Source organism: Cornus florida, unplaced genomic scaffold (genome assembly GCF_030987335.1).
Source record: "Cornus florida cultivar Cherokee Brave unplaced genomic scaffold, ASM3098733v1 CherokeeBrave_3.0.0_Hap2_Chr10, whole genome shotgun sequence".
NCBI lineage: Eukaryota > Viridiplantae > Streptophyta > Magnoliopsida > Cornales > Cornaceae > Cornus > Cornus florida.
The window spans coordinates 96,636,807-96,657,110 of record NW_026775580.1 but is presented as its reverse complement, the minus strand read 5'-3'; the positions used below and the strand labels follow the sequence as shown (position 1 = coordinate 96,657,110).

Below are 20,304 nucleotides of genomic sequence, written 5' to 3'. Positions count from 1 at the left end.
TGTTTTTTTTTTTTCTTTGTAATCTCTCAAGTTTAGACAGTTTGGATCCGCTATTATTTAGGTTAAGAAGGGTAAAAGTGGAAAATGAGCACGAGAAGACCGACGTGTAAATCGTCTATACTATATAGGGGAGGGGCGAAATTATGAATTATTTTTGTCTCTCCTCCTCTCTCTCACTCACAGGCGAAGATGTCCTCCGCCGGAGGCACCGTCGTCATTGGCGCCCCACAGCTATATTTCTGCCATCAGTGTAATCGAACGGTCAACATAACGCCGTCTCCGAGCGACGATCTTATCTGCCCTACATGCAATGGTGGCTTTCTTGAAGAACTTGAAAACCCTAACCCCAATCCTCTTCCCAACTTCGACCCGTTCTCCGCCTTCTCGGACCCCCTGTCTGGCTTATTCGGTGGCTTGCCTTTCCTCTTCCAGTCAGGCGCCACCGCCATCGACCCCCAAAACCCTACAAACCCCTCCAACTTCTTCGGACAATCTCGGACCACCCAAACCCGTTCATTCGCCCATGATCCCGATTCCTTCGACCCGTTTGTGTTCCTCCAGAACTACCTTGGCACCCTCAGAGCAGGCGGTGCCAACATTCAGTTCGTCATCGAGAACCACCCGTCTGATCCCGGATTTGGCGTTCCGTCCAACCTCGGTGACTACTTCATAGGGCCGGGTCTCGAACAACTCATCCAGCAATTGGCTGAGAACGACCCCAACCGCTACGGCACACCTCCGGCGTCGAAGTCTGCGGTCAAGGCCCTCCCTAGCATTACTGTTGACGATGCATTGTTGGGTTCTGATTTGGCGCAGTGCGCGGTTTGTAAAGATGACTTTGAGCGCGGTTTGGAGGTCAAACAGATGCCTTGTAAGCATGTATACCATTCTGATTGCATATTCCCTTGGTTGGAATTACATAATTCATGCCCAGTGTGTCGGTATGAATTGCCAACGGATGATCCTGATTATGAAAATCGGTCTACAGAGACAACAGGCTCAGGGAATTTGAATGTGGGATCAAGTGGTGGTGGGGATTCTCAAGGAAATTCACCGGGGCAGCGGCCGCGGAGGTTTAGGATACAATTGCCGTGGCCTTTGGGGATTTTTGAGTCTCTGGGGGAGACAAGTGATGGTGGAGTTGACAACAATAATGGCAACACCGGTCGGGGATCAAACTCTGGTGGTCAGCAAAACAGGGAATTTGGTTCGGAATGAAAGATTTCAGAATTCTCAGGTACTTCTATCTGAACTAGTTCCTTTTTCTTTTTTCTAAAAGATAAATATGCACGCTAGTTTTCTTTACATGCTTATTTATTGAATGTAAAAAGAGAAAAAGACATTTGATTTTAACATTAAATTGTGAGAGACAATTATTGAGACTCGTTTGGCTATATTTTTTTGTAATCAAATCAACAAAGCCCTTTTCCACTTATTTGGGTCGGCTACTGTTTCCCCATAGTCCATACCAGTCTATCTAAGCCCGTAACCCATGGCATTATATATTTCCTAACCATCTCAAGCCATCCCTAGCATTAGATTTATATGAACCATGTCACTTTTCTTAGTCACTGCAGTTTTTAGTCCTAATTGCACAGCCAAACCATTTTAATTGGTTGTATCTCTCTTTAAGCATCTTACAAATATGTTTATTTCTAGCTTTATCCATTTTTGTATTGTCTCACATTCTCATACTTATTTTTATGAATATGATGTTCCTTTTTACCACCCAACATTTGATTCTGTAAAGGATGGTTGGTCTAAGTTTGTTTTTATAAAATTTACCTTTCAATTTTAGAAGTATATGCCGATCAAAATATAAAATCATAAGCATGCCTCTATTTAACCTCATTTTTTCTTTGGTTAACATCATTTTTTTATTAATTCTCCTTATTTGTGCATGATCGAGCCTAGGTAATGAAAATGTTAGAATTTTGGTTTTCCTTAACCTTCACTTTTCACTACATCACCACTTGTAATTTTTACTTTACTCAAGATACATAAGTTTAGTTTTATTCCTACTTATCTCAAAACTTTTAAATTCTAAATTTCTCTTCAAACATCCAATTTAGCACTTATCTTCGCTCTAGTTTCATCAATCAAAACGATATTATCAGCAACTACCATACAATGTGGAACTTCATACTAAATATGTTTTGTTAGTTCATCCTTAATTAAGGAAAAGTGGTATGAACTTAATATTGATCCTTGATTTAAGCTTATAGAAATTGAAAATTCATATACTTCTCCCATAGTTAGTATCGACATTGTTACATAGCCAAGTGAAAGTTTACCTATATGTTATATTAAAAGAGCGTCGGTAGCCACAGCCGTTTAGGCAACTGTGGCGGCTCAGTCGCTTAAAAGAGGGATGCTAACATTTGTGGCTCCTTTTCCCAACAATTCTTTTCCTATTCAATTTTTTTGGGGTCTATCATTCTCTCTAATTACCATATTGTCCTGTTACCATTCCAAAGGAAATAGAAAAACCATCAATTTTTCTCCAGCATCTTCCACAGTAATAGTTGAAAATATTTGGTACAAAGAGGACGGAACATATAGCTAGAGAAAACCAACAGTCAGGAGCGGAGGCAGGGGTAGGCCTTTTATTAGTACAACCTAAAATGAGAAATAGTATAGATAAATGCATACTTGGCCCCCCCAAAATATTTTATAACTATAAATGGTATCTAACTTTCTATTAAAAATACACAACTTTCTTAAACTCTTTTTTTTTTAAACCTTTCAATATTATATTAAACTAAGCCTAATTGCAATAATAGATAATATATTCACTTTACTTTAGAGTTGAAAGTTTCCCAAAATATTTTCTAACTATAAATGGTTTATAACTTTCTATTAAAAAGACACGACTTTTTTATACTTTTTTTTGTTTCCCTCTTAAACCTTTCAATATTATATTAAACTAAGCCCAATTGCAATAATAGATAATATATTCACTTTAATTTAGAGTTGAAAGTTTTTAAATTTTTGGCTTAACTGTCTTACTTTTGTACATATATATGTCATTTTTTACTAGATATAGGCTATATATATATATATATTTAACACAAATTAGCTGACGTTGGTTTGATAAATTTTTGTATGACTTAGCTGACGTTGGTTTGATAAATTTTTGTATGACTATTGAGGAGGCCCAGGATGACATGGGCTGGATATGACTTGCAAACACGACATCCGGTCCGTATAGCTGGGTCAGCCCATAAAAAGACACTGCCATATGGGCTGAACGCGAATAAGCCCATCAAAGGTGACCAGGACTTATGGAGGAACAGGCCCAGATCCAGCAATCCGTCAATATTTGTAAAAATCTATAAATAGGAGAAAGAATGGAAAGAAGGAGGAGAGATCTTTTTGTTAAAATGTAAGAATTCTAGAGAGAGAAAGAGAGTATGAATTTCTTGCATCTTCAATTGGCGCCGTCTGTGGGAAGCGTTGAAGATTGATTGATCAACTGATCAATATCGTGTGGATTCAGACCAATTGGTGAAAACGAAACTCAATCTTTGGGAGTTGAATCCAGATCTGAGCGATTGTGACCTACTCTGGAAGAATCTTAGTTCCTGCTGCTTTGGCGGAAGTGGCTTCGGAACAACGCAACAACGAGTTGCTCGATTGTGGCAGGATCTGACAAATTTAGAACTCGGACAATTCAGATCTCGTCAACCGTAAGCATAATTCGAAGAATTCGAAACCAGATCTGAAAAATTCGCACTCACGAAGCTCAGATCTACTCGCGAATCTGAGATTAATGCCTTTACTCCGTTCAGGAATAATGATAGGTGAAAGCTCCAATTCGATGGAGGCTATCCAGCAAACGAAGCTTGAGGAGTTGATGAACTTGATCGAAGCTCTCAAAAAAGAGAATGCAGAATTGAAAGCTGGAATGCAACATCAGCAAATACCTGCGGTTTCGCATCCACTTCCGGTCGGTGAAGGAGGTGTTCAATCTAATATCGCGCATCATGGCGAGCAGGGCGAGAACAATCAGTCAGCTCATCACCGTGATGAAAGGATGATGGACAATTTGCCGCCAAATGTTCGTCGAGTTGAGGATCACGAAGGATCGACTCACGTTGATCCGCGACATGAGCAGATCAGACAGAATGAAGCCATGACCTTAGATCCACATCAGGAAAGGTTCAATCGAGAGGAGGAGACAGAGGTTGATCGCCGCCGAGTTGCGTCGTCTTGGCAAAGAGAGCTCATAGAGGAACGGTCGTTCGATCCGTCCTACCGGCCTTCCATGGCTACAATCACTTATCGCGGTTCGGAGAGCAGAACCGTAGCCTACAGAGCTACCACTGGCCGCCAAAGAGAGAATGAAGCGCTCCGATCCGCAGCTCGAACGGTTGATTCACCATTCACTGACGAGATCCTGAATGCCCCTCATCCAAGGAAGTTTGCTATGCCAGTGTTTATTCTGTTTGACGGAACAACCGATCCGATCGATCATGTGTACCATATCCAGTTGAAGATGGCCCTGAATACGGAAAACGATGCTTTAATGTGCAAATGTTTCCCTACAAGCCTAGCTGGACCGGCGCTCAGCTGGTTCAAGAACTTGCCTAAGAGCTCCATTGGTAGCTTCCGAGATCTGTGCGATCGGTTCATAAGTCAGTACTATGGGAACAAGCGCCCGCCAAAGGACATCTCAAGCCTATTCACAATGAGACAGCACAAAGATGAACGTCTCCAGGCTTTTCTCACCAGGTTTAATCTCACTAAGAGTATGGTGATCGAATGCCACCCTTCTACAGCGGTTCAAGCCTTCAAGTTGGCCATGACACGTGGCACTCCGTTCCATACCATTCTGGTAGTGAACACGCCGACGACTATGGATGAACTTAATGAAAGAGCCGACGGCTTTGTGCGCCTAGAAGAAGAGGAGGCAGCCAATGCTCGGACAGCGTCGCTCGTGTCGACCGAGGAGAAGTCCAAGGCAAAGATCAGGCAGAAGCAAATTCAGCCGCAGCGTCAGACCTCCTGGAAGGCAGAAAAGAGGTCCAGGGAGGAAGAGCTGATTACTCCGCTGAAAGTCACTCTGGCGAGGCTATATCAGGAGAACAAAGATAAGTTTCATCCACCACTGCCAATTAGGCAACCCCTCGAACAGAGGGATCAGACTAAACATTGTGCTTTCCATTCCGATTTCGGTCATCAGACTAACGAGTGCAGGAATTTGAGAAGGCAAGTGGAGATGTTGATAGCTAGAGGGGAGTTCGCGAGTTATGTTCAAGGCTCGGCGATAGAGCAGAATCGACCGGCGGAACAAATAAAAAGGAGTCACAAACAAAGCTCCCACAATTCACAACCAGTTCGTATAATCAATGCTATCCACGGTCGACCCGAGTCTAGCGAAGAGTCAGATGAGCTACTCCGAGCGCGCCTACGGCAGGCGCAGATGAAGAAAAGGGTCAGCAGTGTGAATACTCTACACCAGCAGATCACGTCGATGCAGATAAAGTTCGACAGGACAGACCTGCAGCGTGTTCAAGTCCCCCATGAAGATCCGTTGGTAGTCAGTTTAACAGTGGCGGACTGCTTGGTGCGCAGAGTTCTGATCGATCCCGGGAGCAGTGCGAATGTCATGCCGAGGGACACATTTGATCGGCTCGAGATTAAACCAGAGAGGCTCAAGCCCACCGGAAATCCCCTGTTAGGGTTCAATGGCAAGAGGGTGGAACCCGTCGGGATGGTGGAAGTAGAAGTTCAAGCTGCAGAACGAGCTCTTATGGAAACTTTTGTGGTTGTAGAAATTCACCCCTCGTATAATCTCCTGATGGGAAGAGGATGGATTCACAGAGTCCAAGGTGTACCCTCAACTCTGCATCAGGTCATGAGGTGCCTCGGACCCGATGGAGATAAAGTGATAGACATTCGGGGTGATCAGGTTGCAGCCAAAGAGTGCTATTCCGTCACACTAAAGTCTGCTGGGAAAGGGAAGGCGTCCGTCCGATCGGCAAGCCCCAGATAGCAATTACAGGAACCTCCGCCCGAGCAGAACAGGGTGGAGGAGTCAGTTGACTTGACCGAAGAGCCCCTTCTGGATGTGCAGATTGATCAATCCAGGCCAGAACGAACTACCAGAGTAGGTATAAGACTGACCAGAGAAGAGCAGCAAGAGCTAGTGGATTTCTTGTCCCACAATGCCGACGTGTTTGCATGGAGTCACCTAGACATGCCTGGAATTAATCCCTCCGTATCCTGTCATTCCCTGAATGTCAATCCCAATTTCAAACCAGTGAAACAGAAGCAGCGAAGATTTGCTCCAGAACGCAATCAAATCATAGCGGAAGAAGTCGATAGGCTGCTTAATGCGGGATTTATCAGAGAAGTGCACTACCCTGATTGGTTGTCCAACGTCGTTGTCGTGCAGAAGAAGAATGGGAGATGGCGAGTATGCATTGATTTCACCAATTTGAACAAAGCCTGTCCGAAGGACAGCTTCCCGCTGCCTAAGATTGATCAAATGGTGGATGCCACCACCGGGTATGAGCGTTTAACCTTTCTGGACGCTTATTCAGGTTATAATCAGATCCCTATGGACCCCGCAGATGAAGAAAAAACTTCTTTTGTAACCGAGCGAGGAATATACTGCTACAAAGTTATGCCTTTCGGACTAAAAAATGCGGGAGCAACTTATCAAAGACTTGTTAGCAAAATTTTTAAGAATCAAATGGGAAAGATTGTGGAAGCCTATATTGATGATATGGTGGTAAAGAGTAGGACGAAGGATGATCATCTGAAGCATCTGCAAGATGTATTTGATGTACTGAAGCGATATGGGATGAGGCTCAATCCAACCAAGTGCTCGTTCGGTGTGAGTTCCGATCAGTTTTTGGGACACGTGGTCAACCGCAGAGGCATCGAAGTTAGCCCCGCTCAAGCAGAGGCTTTGATTAAGAATGCCGAGCCAAAGACGATCAGAGAGGTGCAAGCCCTCACAGGACGAATAGCTGCATTAAGTTGATTCATTTCAAAATTGTCAGATCACTGCAAGCCGTTCTTTGACACGATTCGGAGCCATGGAAGGCAGGTCTGGGGGGATGAGCAACGACAAGCATTGACTCATTTGAAGGAATATATGCAGAATCCACCAGTCCTGTCAGCCCCGGATCCAGAAGAAAAGTTATTTCTATATCTTGGAGTATCTGGTGTCGCGACAAGTGCCGTTCTGATTCGTTGCAAGGAAGGGGTGCAATACCCGGTATTTTATGTAAGCAAAACAATGACAGAGGCAGAACAAAGATACTCAAAGGCCGAACGGGTGATACTTGCACTTGTAAATGCAAAAAGAAAGTTGAGGCATTATTTCGAATCCCACCCTATAGCTGTTCTAACAACTTTTCCAATCAGAACGCTTATGCACAAGCCAGAGCTCTCGGGCAGAATGACAAAGTGGGCCATAGAGTTGAGTTCATTTGACATAACGTATGAGCCGAGAACAGCTGTCAAAGGGCAAGCGGTAGCCGATTTCCTACTAGAATGTGATTTCGAGGATACGGAAGAAGACCTTAGATGCGGCTCTTGGAAGCTTTTTGTGGATGGCTCCTCTAACCAGATGGGGGCTGGAATTGGGGTCAAACTGCAAACCACAGAGGGTACTTCTTTAAGTCAAGCACTCAGACTTGAGTTCCGAGCCACCAATAATGAAGCGGAATACGAGGCGTTGCTAAATGGGTTAAAGTTGGCCAGAGAGCTACAGGTCAAAAGTTTGACTGTGTATAGTGACTCGCAGTTGATTGTTCGGCAGGTAAATGGTGAGTACGCGACCAAGGATGACACGATGGGGGCATATCGTTCTGCCGTTCTGCATAAAGCCAAGGACTTTGCAAAGATTAAATTCATACAGTTACCGAGGGAACAGAATGCAGACGCGGACCGGTTAGCATGTAGTGCTTCGAGTTCCGGTGAAACATTGGCGAGGGTGATTCCAGTAGGAATATTGACCCAGCCATCCATTTTCGAAGAACCCTTGGACTCTGACCCTTGGCAAGTCAACGTCATACCGTATGAACCGAGTTAGATTGACCCCATCATTACTTATATTCGAGATGGCGTTTTGCCTATGCAAAGGGATGAAGCTAGGAGACGCAAAAAGAATGCTGCAAAGTACGCCATCGTGCGTAACCAGCTGTACAGAAGGTCCTACTCTGGCCCATACTTGAAGTGTGTCACCCCCGCGGAGTCGCAGCAGGTATTGCGGGCTATTCATGAGGGTGTGTGTGGCAATCATTCTGGGGGAAGATCGTTAGCGCATAAAGCAATGACACAAGGGTATTTCTGGCCAAACATGTCAAGAGATGCAGAGGAGTTCTCTCGAAGGTGCGATAAATGCCAACGATATGGACCATTGATCCACCAACCACCTGAGGAATTGCATGTAATGGCCTCGCCATGGCCTTTCGCGCAATGGGGGATGGATGTGGTCGGTCCTCTGCCAATTGCAAGAGCTCAGAACAAGTATGTGTTACTGGCCACGGATTACTTCACTAAGTGGGTGGAAGCAGAACCATATCCTAGCGTGACTCAGACTCATGTGAGACGATTTATTTGGAACAATATTATCTGCCGTTTCGGCGTTCCAAGATCAATAGTCATGGACAATGGCACAAATCTCGACAGCAGGCAAGTAAGAGAGCTGCTGGAGGAGTATGGAATCAACCAGAAGTTGGCTGCAGTAAGTCATCCTCAGGCCAACGGACAAGCAGAAATCACAAACAGAACCATTTTCGCCTGCATTAAGAAGAAGCTGGAAGACCATAAAGGGAAGTGGTTGGATGAGCTCCCGAACGTTCTATGGGCTTACAGAACCACCCCAAGGCGGCCGACTGGGGAGAGCCCGTTTGCAATGGCATATGGTACCGAGGCAGTTATACCGGTTGAGCACTTGGTCCCCACTATCAGAAGCTTAGCATGGAGTCGAGATCAGAACGACAAGATGTTAAGATTGAACCTCGATATGATAGACGAAAGGAGGGACGCTGCAGCCATAAGGTTAGCATCGTATCAGCAAGTATTGACGAATAGTCACAACAAAAGAGTGAAACACAGGGATTTTGCCCCTGGCGATCTGGTTCTGAAAAGAAAGGTGGGGATAGTCAAAAAAATGATGCCACCCTGGGAAGGCCCATACAGAATCGCAGAAGTCATAGGCAAGGGAGCATATACATTGGAAACCATGGCGGGAAGGTTGGTCAGCAAGCCCTGGAACGCCACGTCTCTGAAGAGGTACTATCAATAAAAGCTAAGTTTCGGCTTTAATTGGATATTATTTGTTGTCAATCAAGTACGTATGAATGTGCAAATTACTGAAGTTTACAAAAATAACTTTCTTCTTCAATGGGTTGCTAAAAAATATATATATATATATATATATATATATATATATATATATATATATATATAATAAAAGCCAAGTGGCAAGTGGCATTCTAGCCGAGCGCCAGGCACTTAAGCAAGATAAGTGGCAGCTGGCACCACAAGCCGAACGCCAGACACTTGCTAAAAATTTAAAGCCAAGTGGCAAGTGGCATTCTAGCCGAGCGCCAGGCACTTAAGCAAGATAAGTGGCAGCTGGCACCACAAGCCGAACGCCAGACACTTGCTAAAAATTTAAAGCCAAGTGGCAAGTGGCATTCTAGCCGAGCGCCAGGCACTTAAGCAAGATAAGTGGCAGCTGGCACCACAAGCCGAACGCCAGACACTTGCTTAAAATTTAAAGCCAAGTGGCAAGTGGCATTCTAGCCGAGCGCCAGGCAGTTGAGCAAGAAGAATGACAGCTGGCACCGCAAGCCGAACGCCAAGCACTTGCCATAAACAAGCACACGACAGAGTTAATATAAAAGAAAAGAGAGAAAAGGTATATATGTATTGAAAATAGGTTGAACAGAGTACAACACAAAGGGAAAAGGGAAAAAGAGTTCTGTCATTTCATTCATAATAAGCATTGAGTTTACAAAAAATGAGATATTCAAGTCGCATTGTTACAAAAAAGTATGGAATCGAAGAGTCCGGAGGAGTCCTAGCTAGCTGCCTCAGTACCAACAGCATCCTGGTTGTGCCGACCCGCCTCCTCGGTCCCATCAGCCGTCTCACCCTCACGAGGTGGGGAATCAAGATGAATGACAGAATCATTCTGCTGGAGTTCAACGTCAACAGTGGTTATGGGAAGTACCACAGTTGACGATTGAGGAGCGGTTAGAGGCAGAACGGTAGGAGGAGCTGTAATGATCCTTGAGGAAGCAATGTCCTGGCACTCATCAAATATGCGCTCCGCTTCGGTGGGTTCTGGGTCAACATAGACCCCCAGAGGGTCGATCCCTAGATCCTTGTCGACCTCATCTGGAGTGGAGCCGGTCTGTCCCTCATCCGGAACTCGGTCGGAGAAACCTTCTCGGAATCCTTGAGCATATCTAAGAGCGCCGACCCTTGAGAACCGAGCATGAAGAGCTAGCATCCCACCGTTCACTCTGCTGATTGTATCAATCAGAGCGGTACGCTCGTCCAGAGCTCTCTTCTCAAAAGCCATCCGAGCAGACTGTTCATCAGCCAGAAGGCGCTGGAGCTCTGCCTTTTCGTCTCTAATTGAGTCACGCTCAGTCTGCCAGACGCTCTTTTCCAGCTGGAGGGCATCATTCTCATCCTGAAGAGAGTCGTTCTCCTTTTTCAGGACATCTCTTTCTTGTTCAGTTTTTTCAAGCCGAGCTAGTACCTCAGTATTCTTGCTGGCGAGAAGGTCGTTTTCTTTATTGGCCACCTCCAGGCTATCAGAAAACTTACGAGCCCTGGCGTTCCCCATCTCTACCTGCTTCTGCATAGCCATCATTCCGAACAAAGTCTGCATAGATGTACATTAATAACGGTTAAGCCAATAGTCGGGTCGGGCGAAGGCAAGACCAAATAATATGAGAGAATTCATAAGTTGGAAAATAAAAGTCACCTCCATGGCAGATTGGGGAAAGCGGCTGAACACATCCTTCTGGGATAGGCCTTTCGCCGCCTCAAGGTCTTTCGGAGTCCACATGCTCCTATAGTACGCCATGGCGGTCTGGCCATCCTTCAGCATGGTCTCGCTCGGTTTCACGAACGTCCCATCCGTTCGGGTGTACCGAGGGGCCCATGGTGGTAAAGTGGGCAGAGAAGGGGGGCCTGAAGCAGAGGCAGAGGCACCAGCTGCAATAGGCCCGGAGGGGGCAGGAGCCCTGACCGGGCGATGCAAGAGAGCACCCGGCCCGGAGACCCGGGTCCTTCTTATGAGAGGTTCCTCCTCAGGATCAACTCCACTGTCAGGATGAGGCCTTTTTCCTCGTTCCTTGTCCCGAGCTCCCCTCGCGGCAGCAGGGGCTGTGGTAATTTGGGCAGACGCGCTCGGGTTGGCAGCAGGGGTGCTGACAACAGAGTCAGTAGCCACCGTGCTCGGGATAGTGTCAGAGATGGTGGCTGAGGAAGAGGCTGATGCAGGAGAGGAGGTTGCCCCAGCAGCAGGAGTGGCTGGGGGAGTATTTTTCTTCCTGCCAAAAGAAGGAATCTGAAGCCTGCTCATGTTGTAGCCGAGTGATGAGAGCGCTAGGAGGTTGTCTGAAGTGAGGAGGTCTGAGCAGGAAGGAATATCGTTCAGAACGTATTTCTTCAAGTAATTACTCCTATCCTTGCAAACACTGTAGCTCAAGTCATCACAAGGTATTCCTAAGGAGCGGCATAAGAAAGTACAAAAGCGGGGAACACATGTTTCGCAGGGGCAATCATGTTTGTGAGATTTGAATTTCTTATATGAGGAAACAGAACAGACGCCAAAGGCGCTCGGGATTGGGTAACCCTCTACAGCCGGCGAAGACCAAGCCCCACTAATGCCTACGATGTTATCCCTCCAACCCTTTTCAGATTTTATTGTGTCCGTACATATGGACATCTTCTCGAACGGGTAGAGGTGGTAGAAGGGCTCATTAGTTCGGATCTTACTGACCTTATAACACAGAAGAAGATCTATGAGGTCAAGGTCCAGACTTCTGTCACGAATCAACAGAAGCATAACAGATATGATTCTAAAGAAATTGGGGTTTACCTGCAGGGGGGATATCCCCAGTCTATTGAAGACATAACTAAAGAAGGTGTGCAGAGGGAACCTAACGACATTCAGTTGAAGGTTCGTAAATAAAACTTCGCCGGGCAGGAGGCCGGCACCGGTCATAATATTAACATCCTTAGGGCAAACCCTAACTTCGATGTCGTCAGGGAGTCTAAGTCTCATACGAAGAACATCTAGATCTACAACCATGGTGGAAGTGTTTGAAGGATCTAGAAGGGGTAAAAAGAAGCCTGCCGAAAGTAAAAAGGAACAAAATTAACCTCTGAGGTAGAGAACAATAAAGAGCACTGCAAGATCGCTGGAAGAATGACTCTTGAAGGATTTCACCAGAAAAAGCTTAGCTCTGTTCTAAAGAGAAAGAGATTTGACTGATGATGGAGACGGTAAAAAGGCGTGAAATGGTATCCTAGAGCCTTATAAAGGCGAGGGGGACCCGAGGGCCGAAGCGTCAGGAAGGCGAGAAATTCATCGAGCCCCGGAACATTGATTCTGGATCTGACCGTCCGTTCCCCCACGTGGTTTTCTCGAGCTGTCAGCGTCATGATGAGACGCCATCAATAATTACCCCCTTATTAAATAAGGGGCAATTATGGGGGCAGTTGAGGAGGCCCAGGATGACATGGGCCGGATATGACTTGCAAACACGACATCTGGTCCGTATAGCTGGGTCGGCTCATAAAAAGACATTGCCATATGGGCTGAACGCGAATAAGCCCATCAAAGGTGACCAGGACTTATGGAGGAACAGGCCCAGATCCAGTAATCCGTCAATATTTGTAAAAATCTATAAATAGGAGAAGGAATGGAAAGAAGGAGGAGAGATCTTTTTGTTGAAATGTAAGAATTCTAGAGAGAGAAAGAGAGTATGAATTTCTTGCATCTTCAACTATAATCGATAATATATATATATATATATATATATATATATTTGGCTTAAAATAGTCTTATATTAATTGTAAGTTCGGCACCCCCAACCATAGAATCCTGGCTCCGCCCCTGCCAACAGTATACATAAAAAAATCTAAATAATCAAACGGAGAAGTGGAGAATTTCCGAATTTGCTGTTGCAATATGATTGTCCCATTAAAAGAAATAGGGGAAAGATAATAATTCACAACCAAAAGGTATTGTGATCATCAAATTTTATGGCAAGTCAAGACGGAGCGCATTCGACGCAGATTAGTTGCGACATCGCCATTCTTAACTAAAACACTTGTTTTAGTGATGAAATCGAGCAACGTCAAAGAGCTCGTGTGAGGAGAAAATAACCTCTGGACCAACGTAGAAATCAGTGAATTAAAATGTCTTCGTTTTTGTCTTATGGAATTTCATCATAAATGTCCTTAGCATGTCAATTTATCTATGGGAAAATTACAAAAGAATTCTACTTTTACAAATATAAGACTATCAAGTCCTATCAATGAATAAAATACTAGTTGGTTTGTTCATTGATAGGACCCGATGATATTATTGAAGGAAAAGTAGGACTTATTTGTAATATTTCCTATATATAATTGTAACTCTTTTTTTAGAACCCACTATGTTGTATCTTTAGGACCTTATTTCCAAATCTATGTAAACACATGGAGATTATTCTTTCTCTTTTATATCTTTTGATTCTTTCCATTTATCTATTTATCTTTTATTATAGACTTTACTTTGCAATTTATGAATTTCGAACTTGGATCTTAAGCAGTTTTGTTATGTTGGAATTAAATAAGTACCATAGGGAAGGGCATAGAGAAAAGTACCATAGGAAGGTAATCTGTACTTAAAAGGATATTTGTCCTAAAAAAAAAAAATGTTGGTTTTATTTGCCTAATTTTAATAAGGACAATATTTGTCTACTCACCGGTGAGTAGGAAGTATATGCTTACCTTGATGTGGTGCAAAATTAGTGGAACATGTGTCCCTACAATATAAAATTATAAAAATTAAATGATTTGAGAGGTTATCCAGATTAAACCCAATATGATCCAAATTTAACTCTCTTCCCCTTTCTCACGTTACTCTTTTTGTCAGTGAATGAGAAGGGGATCTTGTCGAAAAAAAAACATTTTAAGCTAAAATTCTTAAATAAAATAATATTACAGGATACAAACAAAGTTTTGGATGATGAATAGAAAGAATAACTATAAATGTAATGATACATAGATATTTGTATTCCGCTAAAAGAAAAAAAAGATCATAAATAAGTAATAACAATCTATCCTGCAATCAACAAATATTTTCATTACATTTATAGTTATTTTTTCTATTCATCATCCAGAGCTTTGTTTGTATATTGTAATATTATTTTATTTAAGAATTTTAGCTTAAAATGCAATCAACAAATTATCTATCAAACCATGTGAATCAGATTTTATGTAATTTGGTATACTTTAGATCAAAATAATTGATAAGTATATATAAGGAATAAGGATTACACATTAAATCATGAAAGATAAAAGTCAAAATTTCCACTATTAGTAGATTAGGGTTTTAACGAAATAGTTTGAGAGAGACAAAGAGAAGGAGAGTTAAATTAGGATTTGATTTGCATCTATTTGGGTTGACCTGGTAAGCATTCAAATTTTTTAATTTTTAATTTTTATTTTTTTAGGGACACTTGTCACATTACTTTTATGCCACATCAGGGGTAAACATGTACTTCCTACTCACCGGTGAGTAGGCAAGTATTGCCCTTTTAATAATTAGTACTGTTTTATATATTTTTATATATTAGTTTGTGCTAGTATGCGTAACAGACTTTTATCGACATTTTTGAGCTTAGTTGACATGAGTTCTTCTACTTTATGGTTCTTCTCGTGCATCTTGTGTACGATAAGATAAGATTTGTAATTTGCGCATGGTCAAATCTTAAGATTTTCTTGGCCTCTCTGAAGGTCTAAGGCGCCCTTTGGCCCTTTTGCTTTCCTTTTGTTTCTCTGGGCTTCGCTTCCTTTTTGAGCGTTTTTAATAAAATTTTACTTATCCAAAAAAAAAAAAAAAAATCTTAATATATCATTCATTTTTGGAGAAGAGAAAATTGAGTCCCTATGTAGTTAATTTTTTTTGGGATAAATTAATATTTTGAATTTTTAATAATAATTATTATAGTAGTCTCTAATCTCTATTAGTGCTTAATTTATTTAGAACGTTCTTTTGTCAACTCTCTAGCTTGATTAGTCTCTTCTGTCACTGCAGAAAGAGGTAGTGTGGCCCATGTGGGCTTCAAGTTCTTGGGATGTTGACATAACCTTTTTAATAGTCAATTTTATTTTTTAAATTGATGCTAATGAGAAAATAGGATTTATATATTATTATAACAAATCTATTTATATATTTTTAAAATTTTAAACGAACTGTTTATTGTATTTGGTATTTTTTAACAAATGCCAAAGTTTGTATAATTTGGTAAGGTTTTATTTGGTTGTTGATAGACTTCCCGTGTGTCTGCCACAAGCTCAAGGAAGTTGCATTTTGTTTTCATTTTTCTAATCTAAATTAATTGTACCAAAGATAATCATATTTACAACAACATGTTGATTGTATTTTATCACTTTGTGATTGTATTTTTGGTCCCTACATGATTCCAATTAGTAATGTATTGATTTTCTATTTATTTACGGCATTAATTAAAAAGGTTGTGAGCCTAAACAAGTTTTACATTGCTTTACATGATTAAAGTTCATGGTGCGTGATTTTGAGTTCCTTTCTATTTCAAATGGCTGAATTAATGTGTGTGACTATTTTATTCGGATTTTATATATCTGTATTCTATCATTGTTTGATTTTCCAAGTGTTATTTTTTGTTGATGATCTTGGTGGTTCTCTTTAAGTTTTACAAGTGTTTTCAATTAAATTTATGCATGATGAGTCTCGTAGGTATGAAATTTTAGTTAATTCTGTCACAATTTTATTCTTTAAGAAATGTTATGTCTAAATTCTTTTAAGTTTATCCTTTGTTTGGTGGGAGGGATGGAAGAGGGGGGAGGGAAGAATGCCTCCACTATCTTGTTTAAGGGAGAGGAAGTGGGAAGGAAATGAAGGATGGATGAGGCATCTTTTCGGCAGCACCATTTTTCATCCAACAGAGGAGGGAAATGAAGGATGGCTATTGTTTAAACAATGAAATGATATTAGCTACCCTTCGTCTAAACTTATTGAAAAATGCTTGGTTATTAATTTTGATAGTGGGGATCTATGGCAAAAAAAATTAATTCCTCCTCTTCCCTTTTCTCTTACCAAATAATGGAATGTGTCAACTCCTTCCCTTCCTTTCCATTCAACCAAACAAAAGGAGAGAAGACACATTCCCTTTCTTAGAGATGCCTCTTCCATCCATTCCATCCTCCCTACCATATCCTCCCTACCAAACGAAACATTATATTCTAAATAGTTTTAAATCTACATGGAATCTGGAGTAGTAATTGTTTGGATAGTTTTTCTTCAAATTCTGTGAACAAAACAAGGAACTTTCATCACATGTATTGAAAAGAAGTCTGTGGTTCAGTCACAATTACTCACAAACACACATCACAAATAGGCATACACACATCCCTTTCTGGAATTGACATACCTAACCTCTCTTGTCCATGTTGGTTTACAATTTTCACAGTTTTTTGCCAGTTGCTTGTTTCATATCCAGTGCACATAAAATTGGAGTTTTTGACAGAAGTTATTTTTTATCTTCTAGTTTTTGAAAAAGTTCCTAAAATAGTGTTGAGTTGAAATTATTTCCTGATTTAGAGCTTGTCTTGTGTCAGTACATTCCGCATTTGAGAGAGAGTTGATGGAGTAGAAAACTTAATTGTAAGCCATCTAATTGACAAAGAGGCTTTAAAAGTTTATTGTTTCAATATACGACACTACTTATCCTTCTATGTAAAGTTTTTATGTCAATTGCTCAGTAGCATACTCTAGAGCAGCCATTTGACACAGGCTGTTGAGGCCTCTTTTGGAGTATCTTCTTTAGCGGTAAGCTTACTTACCAGATTCCTATCTCATGCGTCATGGAGGCTTTACTTATTTATTAAATTTATTCTATTTAGTAGCTTTAAAATAAAAGCCTTCAGTTGAAACAGTTTAAAGCCTCCGTTTCAAACTGTACTTGTGAAAATATATGAAGCCTCCATTTCCATTGGAGGTTTAATGCATAATATGAAGTTGTCACTTCGGCAGGGTGGTTAAAGCATCTTTCTGAAATAGCGCATGTCTTGAAGGATCCAGTTTACTTGCCAAAATCTTATCCCACATAAATGATGTCTTAAAAAAGAATTAGTTGTTAGTTGAAATTAATGCTTTCAGGGCCTCTATTCGAAATGGAGACTTTATCTTTCAAGTATTTTGCTCCATGAGCTCCTCCTACGTCATATGTGACGTGACAGAAACAACATTAGATGGAGAAAATGAACCTTCTGGTGGATAATTTAAGGCCATCGTAACTATTGGTAATGTGGGAAAGGTAAAGAAAAATGCTTTAGAGCTGGCTCATTTTGTGCAAGGTGGGGAAATTTGTCGTTGAGTTGATAGGGTGTATGTAGGAAAGGAGGCTGTACAAGCAAAAGAGGGTTCAGGATGCTTTATAATCTGCATTTTTGTTTGTGATGTGATGCCTCTAGAAGGAAAGAACCAGGTGTACATGGATTGTGCCTCTCCTCCACCCAGGGGTTTTGTTAGTATGATTTTACTTGTCAGAAAAGACTGTTTGTTCAAGGCATTGAAAAACTTAAAAGTTTGAGAGTATATACATATATTGGGTGAGCAATTGTACAGTAATGTATTAAACAAAATAAAATGTACGAAATGTAGTAGGGTGCATACTCCCTGGATAAAAGAACCTTCAGCAGCTACCTAACTGGGTGACAAATGGCTAAATCTCAAGTGGCTTGTGCAGGATTAGAGCAATGTCTAGCCCAGAATTTGCCGCCCACCCACATGGTTGCGATCCAACAGAAGATTTTGATTCCAGTGGAGACAGGTATGATCATGGTAGCTGCGGTGAAGTAGGTATGGGTATCAGCGTCTAAGTCCATAGTAAACCTAATAAGCAAAATTTTCTAGTTAAGGATAAAGACAATATACTTGGCTTAAGGATAGACTTGTGAATCCCCCACCTGAAACAAATTTCTTAATTTTCATAGGTTTGGAAACCTTCTTCCATTTGCAGATCTAGTTCCCACAACATTTGGATTTCAATCATAATGATATCCTCTGTTTTTTTTTCTCATTCTTAAGACACTAAAATCTCTCTCTCCAAATGAATTGCGTTGAAGATGCCAAGGCAAGAGACTTTGAGATGAGCCAGAAAAGTATCCCATTTACAATTAAAGATGGCCCACCCAAGCTTAAACTCCAATTAGAGGGACTTCTTCCAGAAATTTATTGGAGTATGGACAGGAAATAAGATGTGTGTCAAGTCTTCTCTATGATTATCTTATAGCATCAAACACATTGGTTGGATATTGCAATACCCCATTCAGCCATCTTCTTGGATGCTTTGTGGTATTGTTAGTAACTTCTTGAACCAGTCAAAACTCATTGCAATTCATTGCACATGCTGTTTTTGTGAATTCATCTGTACTTGGTTTATTTTTGTAAGGTCATTCTTACTTGTCAATTTTTTTTATTTTTTATAAGGTCATTCTTATATTATAATTGCTGCTATTGTACCGAGTCTAACATTCTGCGATTTCTAAAAAGTGATGTATTTTTTTCTCATCTTGAATTGAAAGGTTTTCATCTGTCTCAAGGATCCTTTGTTGCATGGCTTACATTTAAGTTTTGAATATGTCTAGATTCTAAATCATAGGACATTGTGACCCAATTATATTGTTTGGGTATACACAATTTTTCTGTGTTTTGGAGTTAGGGATCATATCCGAGTGCAATGGTGAAAGTTTGAATTGACAAGCCTGAGCTAGAAGGTTCGTAGCAGTTACTTTTTGTAAAATAATGTCGAAGATTAGGTCTGTCTCTGGTCTTTTCCTCCCAACACTTCATAGAGAAGGGACATATACTTGGTAATGCACTTTGCTACTCCCAATTTACTTGGCAAAGGCTTTATTGGGTTATGTATTTATAGCAACTTGGTTAGATGTATTTCATGTAACTTAACATATTTGGCTTATTAAGTTCATTTATTTTGGAAAATCCATGTTAGCAGCAGGAGCATTTGTTGAATTCTGTTTCTATAGCAACTTGGTTAGATGTATTCATATTGTAACATGTTTGGCATACTAAGTCCATTTATTTTGGAACATCCATGTAAGCAGCAGGAGCAAATGAAGTGTTATATAGAGCGTGTTAAGAAGAAAGGGATAAATGGGCAATTGATGTATGACCTGCTTGGGACTTCTATTGCATTTTAGTTTGAGTTTGATGTTATTCTATTGTTATCTTAGATTAATACGGATCATCTTAGTCAGCTTTATTCAAATGTAATTTTGCCACGAAAATGAGTCAGGGTATGTATGGTTTGGTTAAGCCTTGTACTTCCATATAAGAGTTCTTATATTCTTGATAGCTAGGTGTATAGTATTGTGGTTTATGATTAGTTGTATTGCCTATGGCATTCAAAAATTTATACAATGTTATGCTAAACCCATCTACCAGGAAGCTTGTATTGGATGCATGTTGGCCTGGTGATTTTACTTGTTTCTTTTGTGGGATATTGACATTATGTAATTTGGACGATGGTTGCCGTGTACTTTTGAAAATGATTAATATTTTGGATTGGAGTTTATTAGTCTTGTGTTTATTTATTTTTGGAGTCATCTATGTATACACTCTTTGACTTGGATGGTATGTTTTGCAGCTTGTATCATTTGCTGCAAAGTTGAGAAAGGCTCTTTAGTTCAGATGGTGTGTTTGCAGGAATCCTCTATGAAGCATGGATTGGGATTTCATTGTGTAACATGGATGACTAAAGGTTTATATACAACATAGATAGTGATATAACATTTTAAGGTTTTGGCCGTCTCAATTATCATCTTACATATATTTTGTTCGTAATGGAAGGCCGGGGCAATTATCATCGTACATATATTCTGTTCATATTCCATTACTCCTTATGGTTGTTTTTTAACTTGTGTTCATTTTGGAATTTTGTTTCATCTTTTAACCTCTGTATTACAGATCATTGAATTGGTTTTTATACTTGCTGTTATTATTTATAGTTTTATCAATATCTTAGAAACCTGTTATTACTC

General features: G+C 41.0%; 1 protein-coding gene across 3 annotated transcripts; it reads left to right on the top strand.

The window, feature by feature from the left end:
• Positions 1-144: 144 nt before the first annotated feature.
• LOC132276095 (E3 ubiquitin-protein ligase RING1-like) lies at positions 145-20,304 on the top strand. 3 transcript variants are annotated; one of them, XR_009470833.1, is made up of 3 exons: positions 145-1,237; positions 17,991-18,074; positions 19,911-20,304. XR_009470833.1 is itself a non-coding variant. In XM_059777359.1 (2 exons), exon 1 carries the CDS (start codon positions 190-192, stop codon positions 1,216-1,218), a length of 1,029 nt encoding a protein of 342 aa, XP_059633342.1. In that variant the 5' UTR covers positions 145-189; the 3' UTR covers positions 1,219-1,237; positions 19,911-20,304. The 3 variants fall into 3 exon arrangements, 2 of the variants coding, with proteins under 2 accessions (XP_059633342.1, XP_059633343.1); XM_059777359.1 differs by lacking the exon at positions 17,991-18,074; XM_059777360.1 differs by lacking the exons at positions 17,991-18,074; positions 19,911-20,304 and adding an exon at positions 19,369-19,892.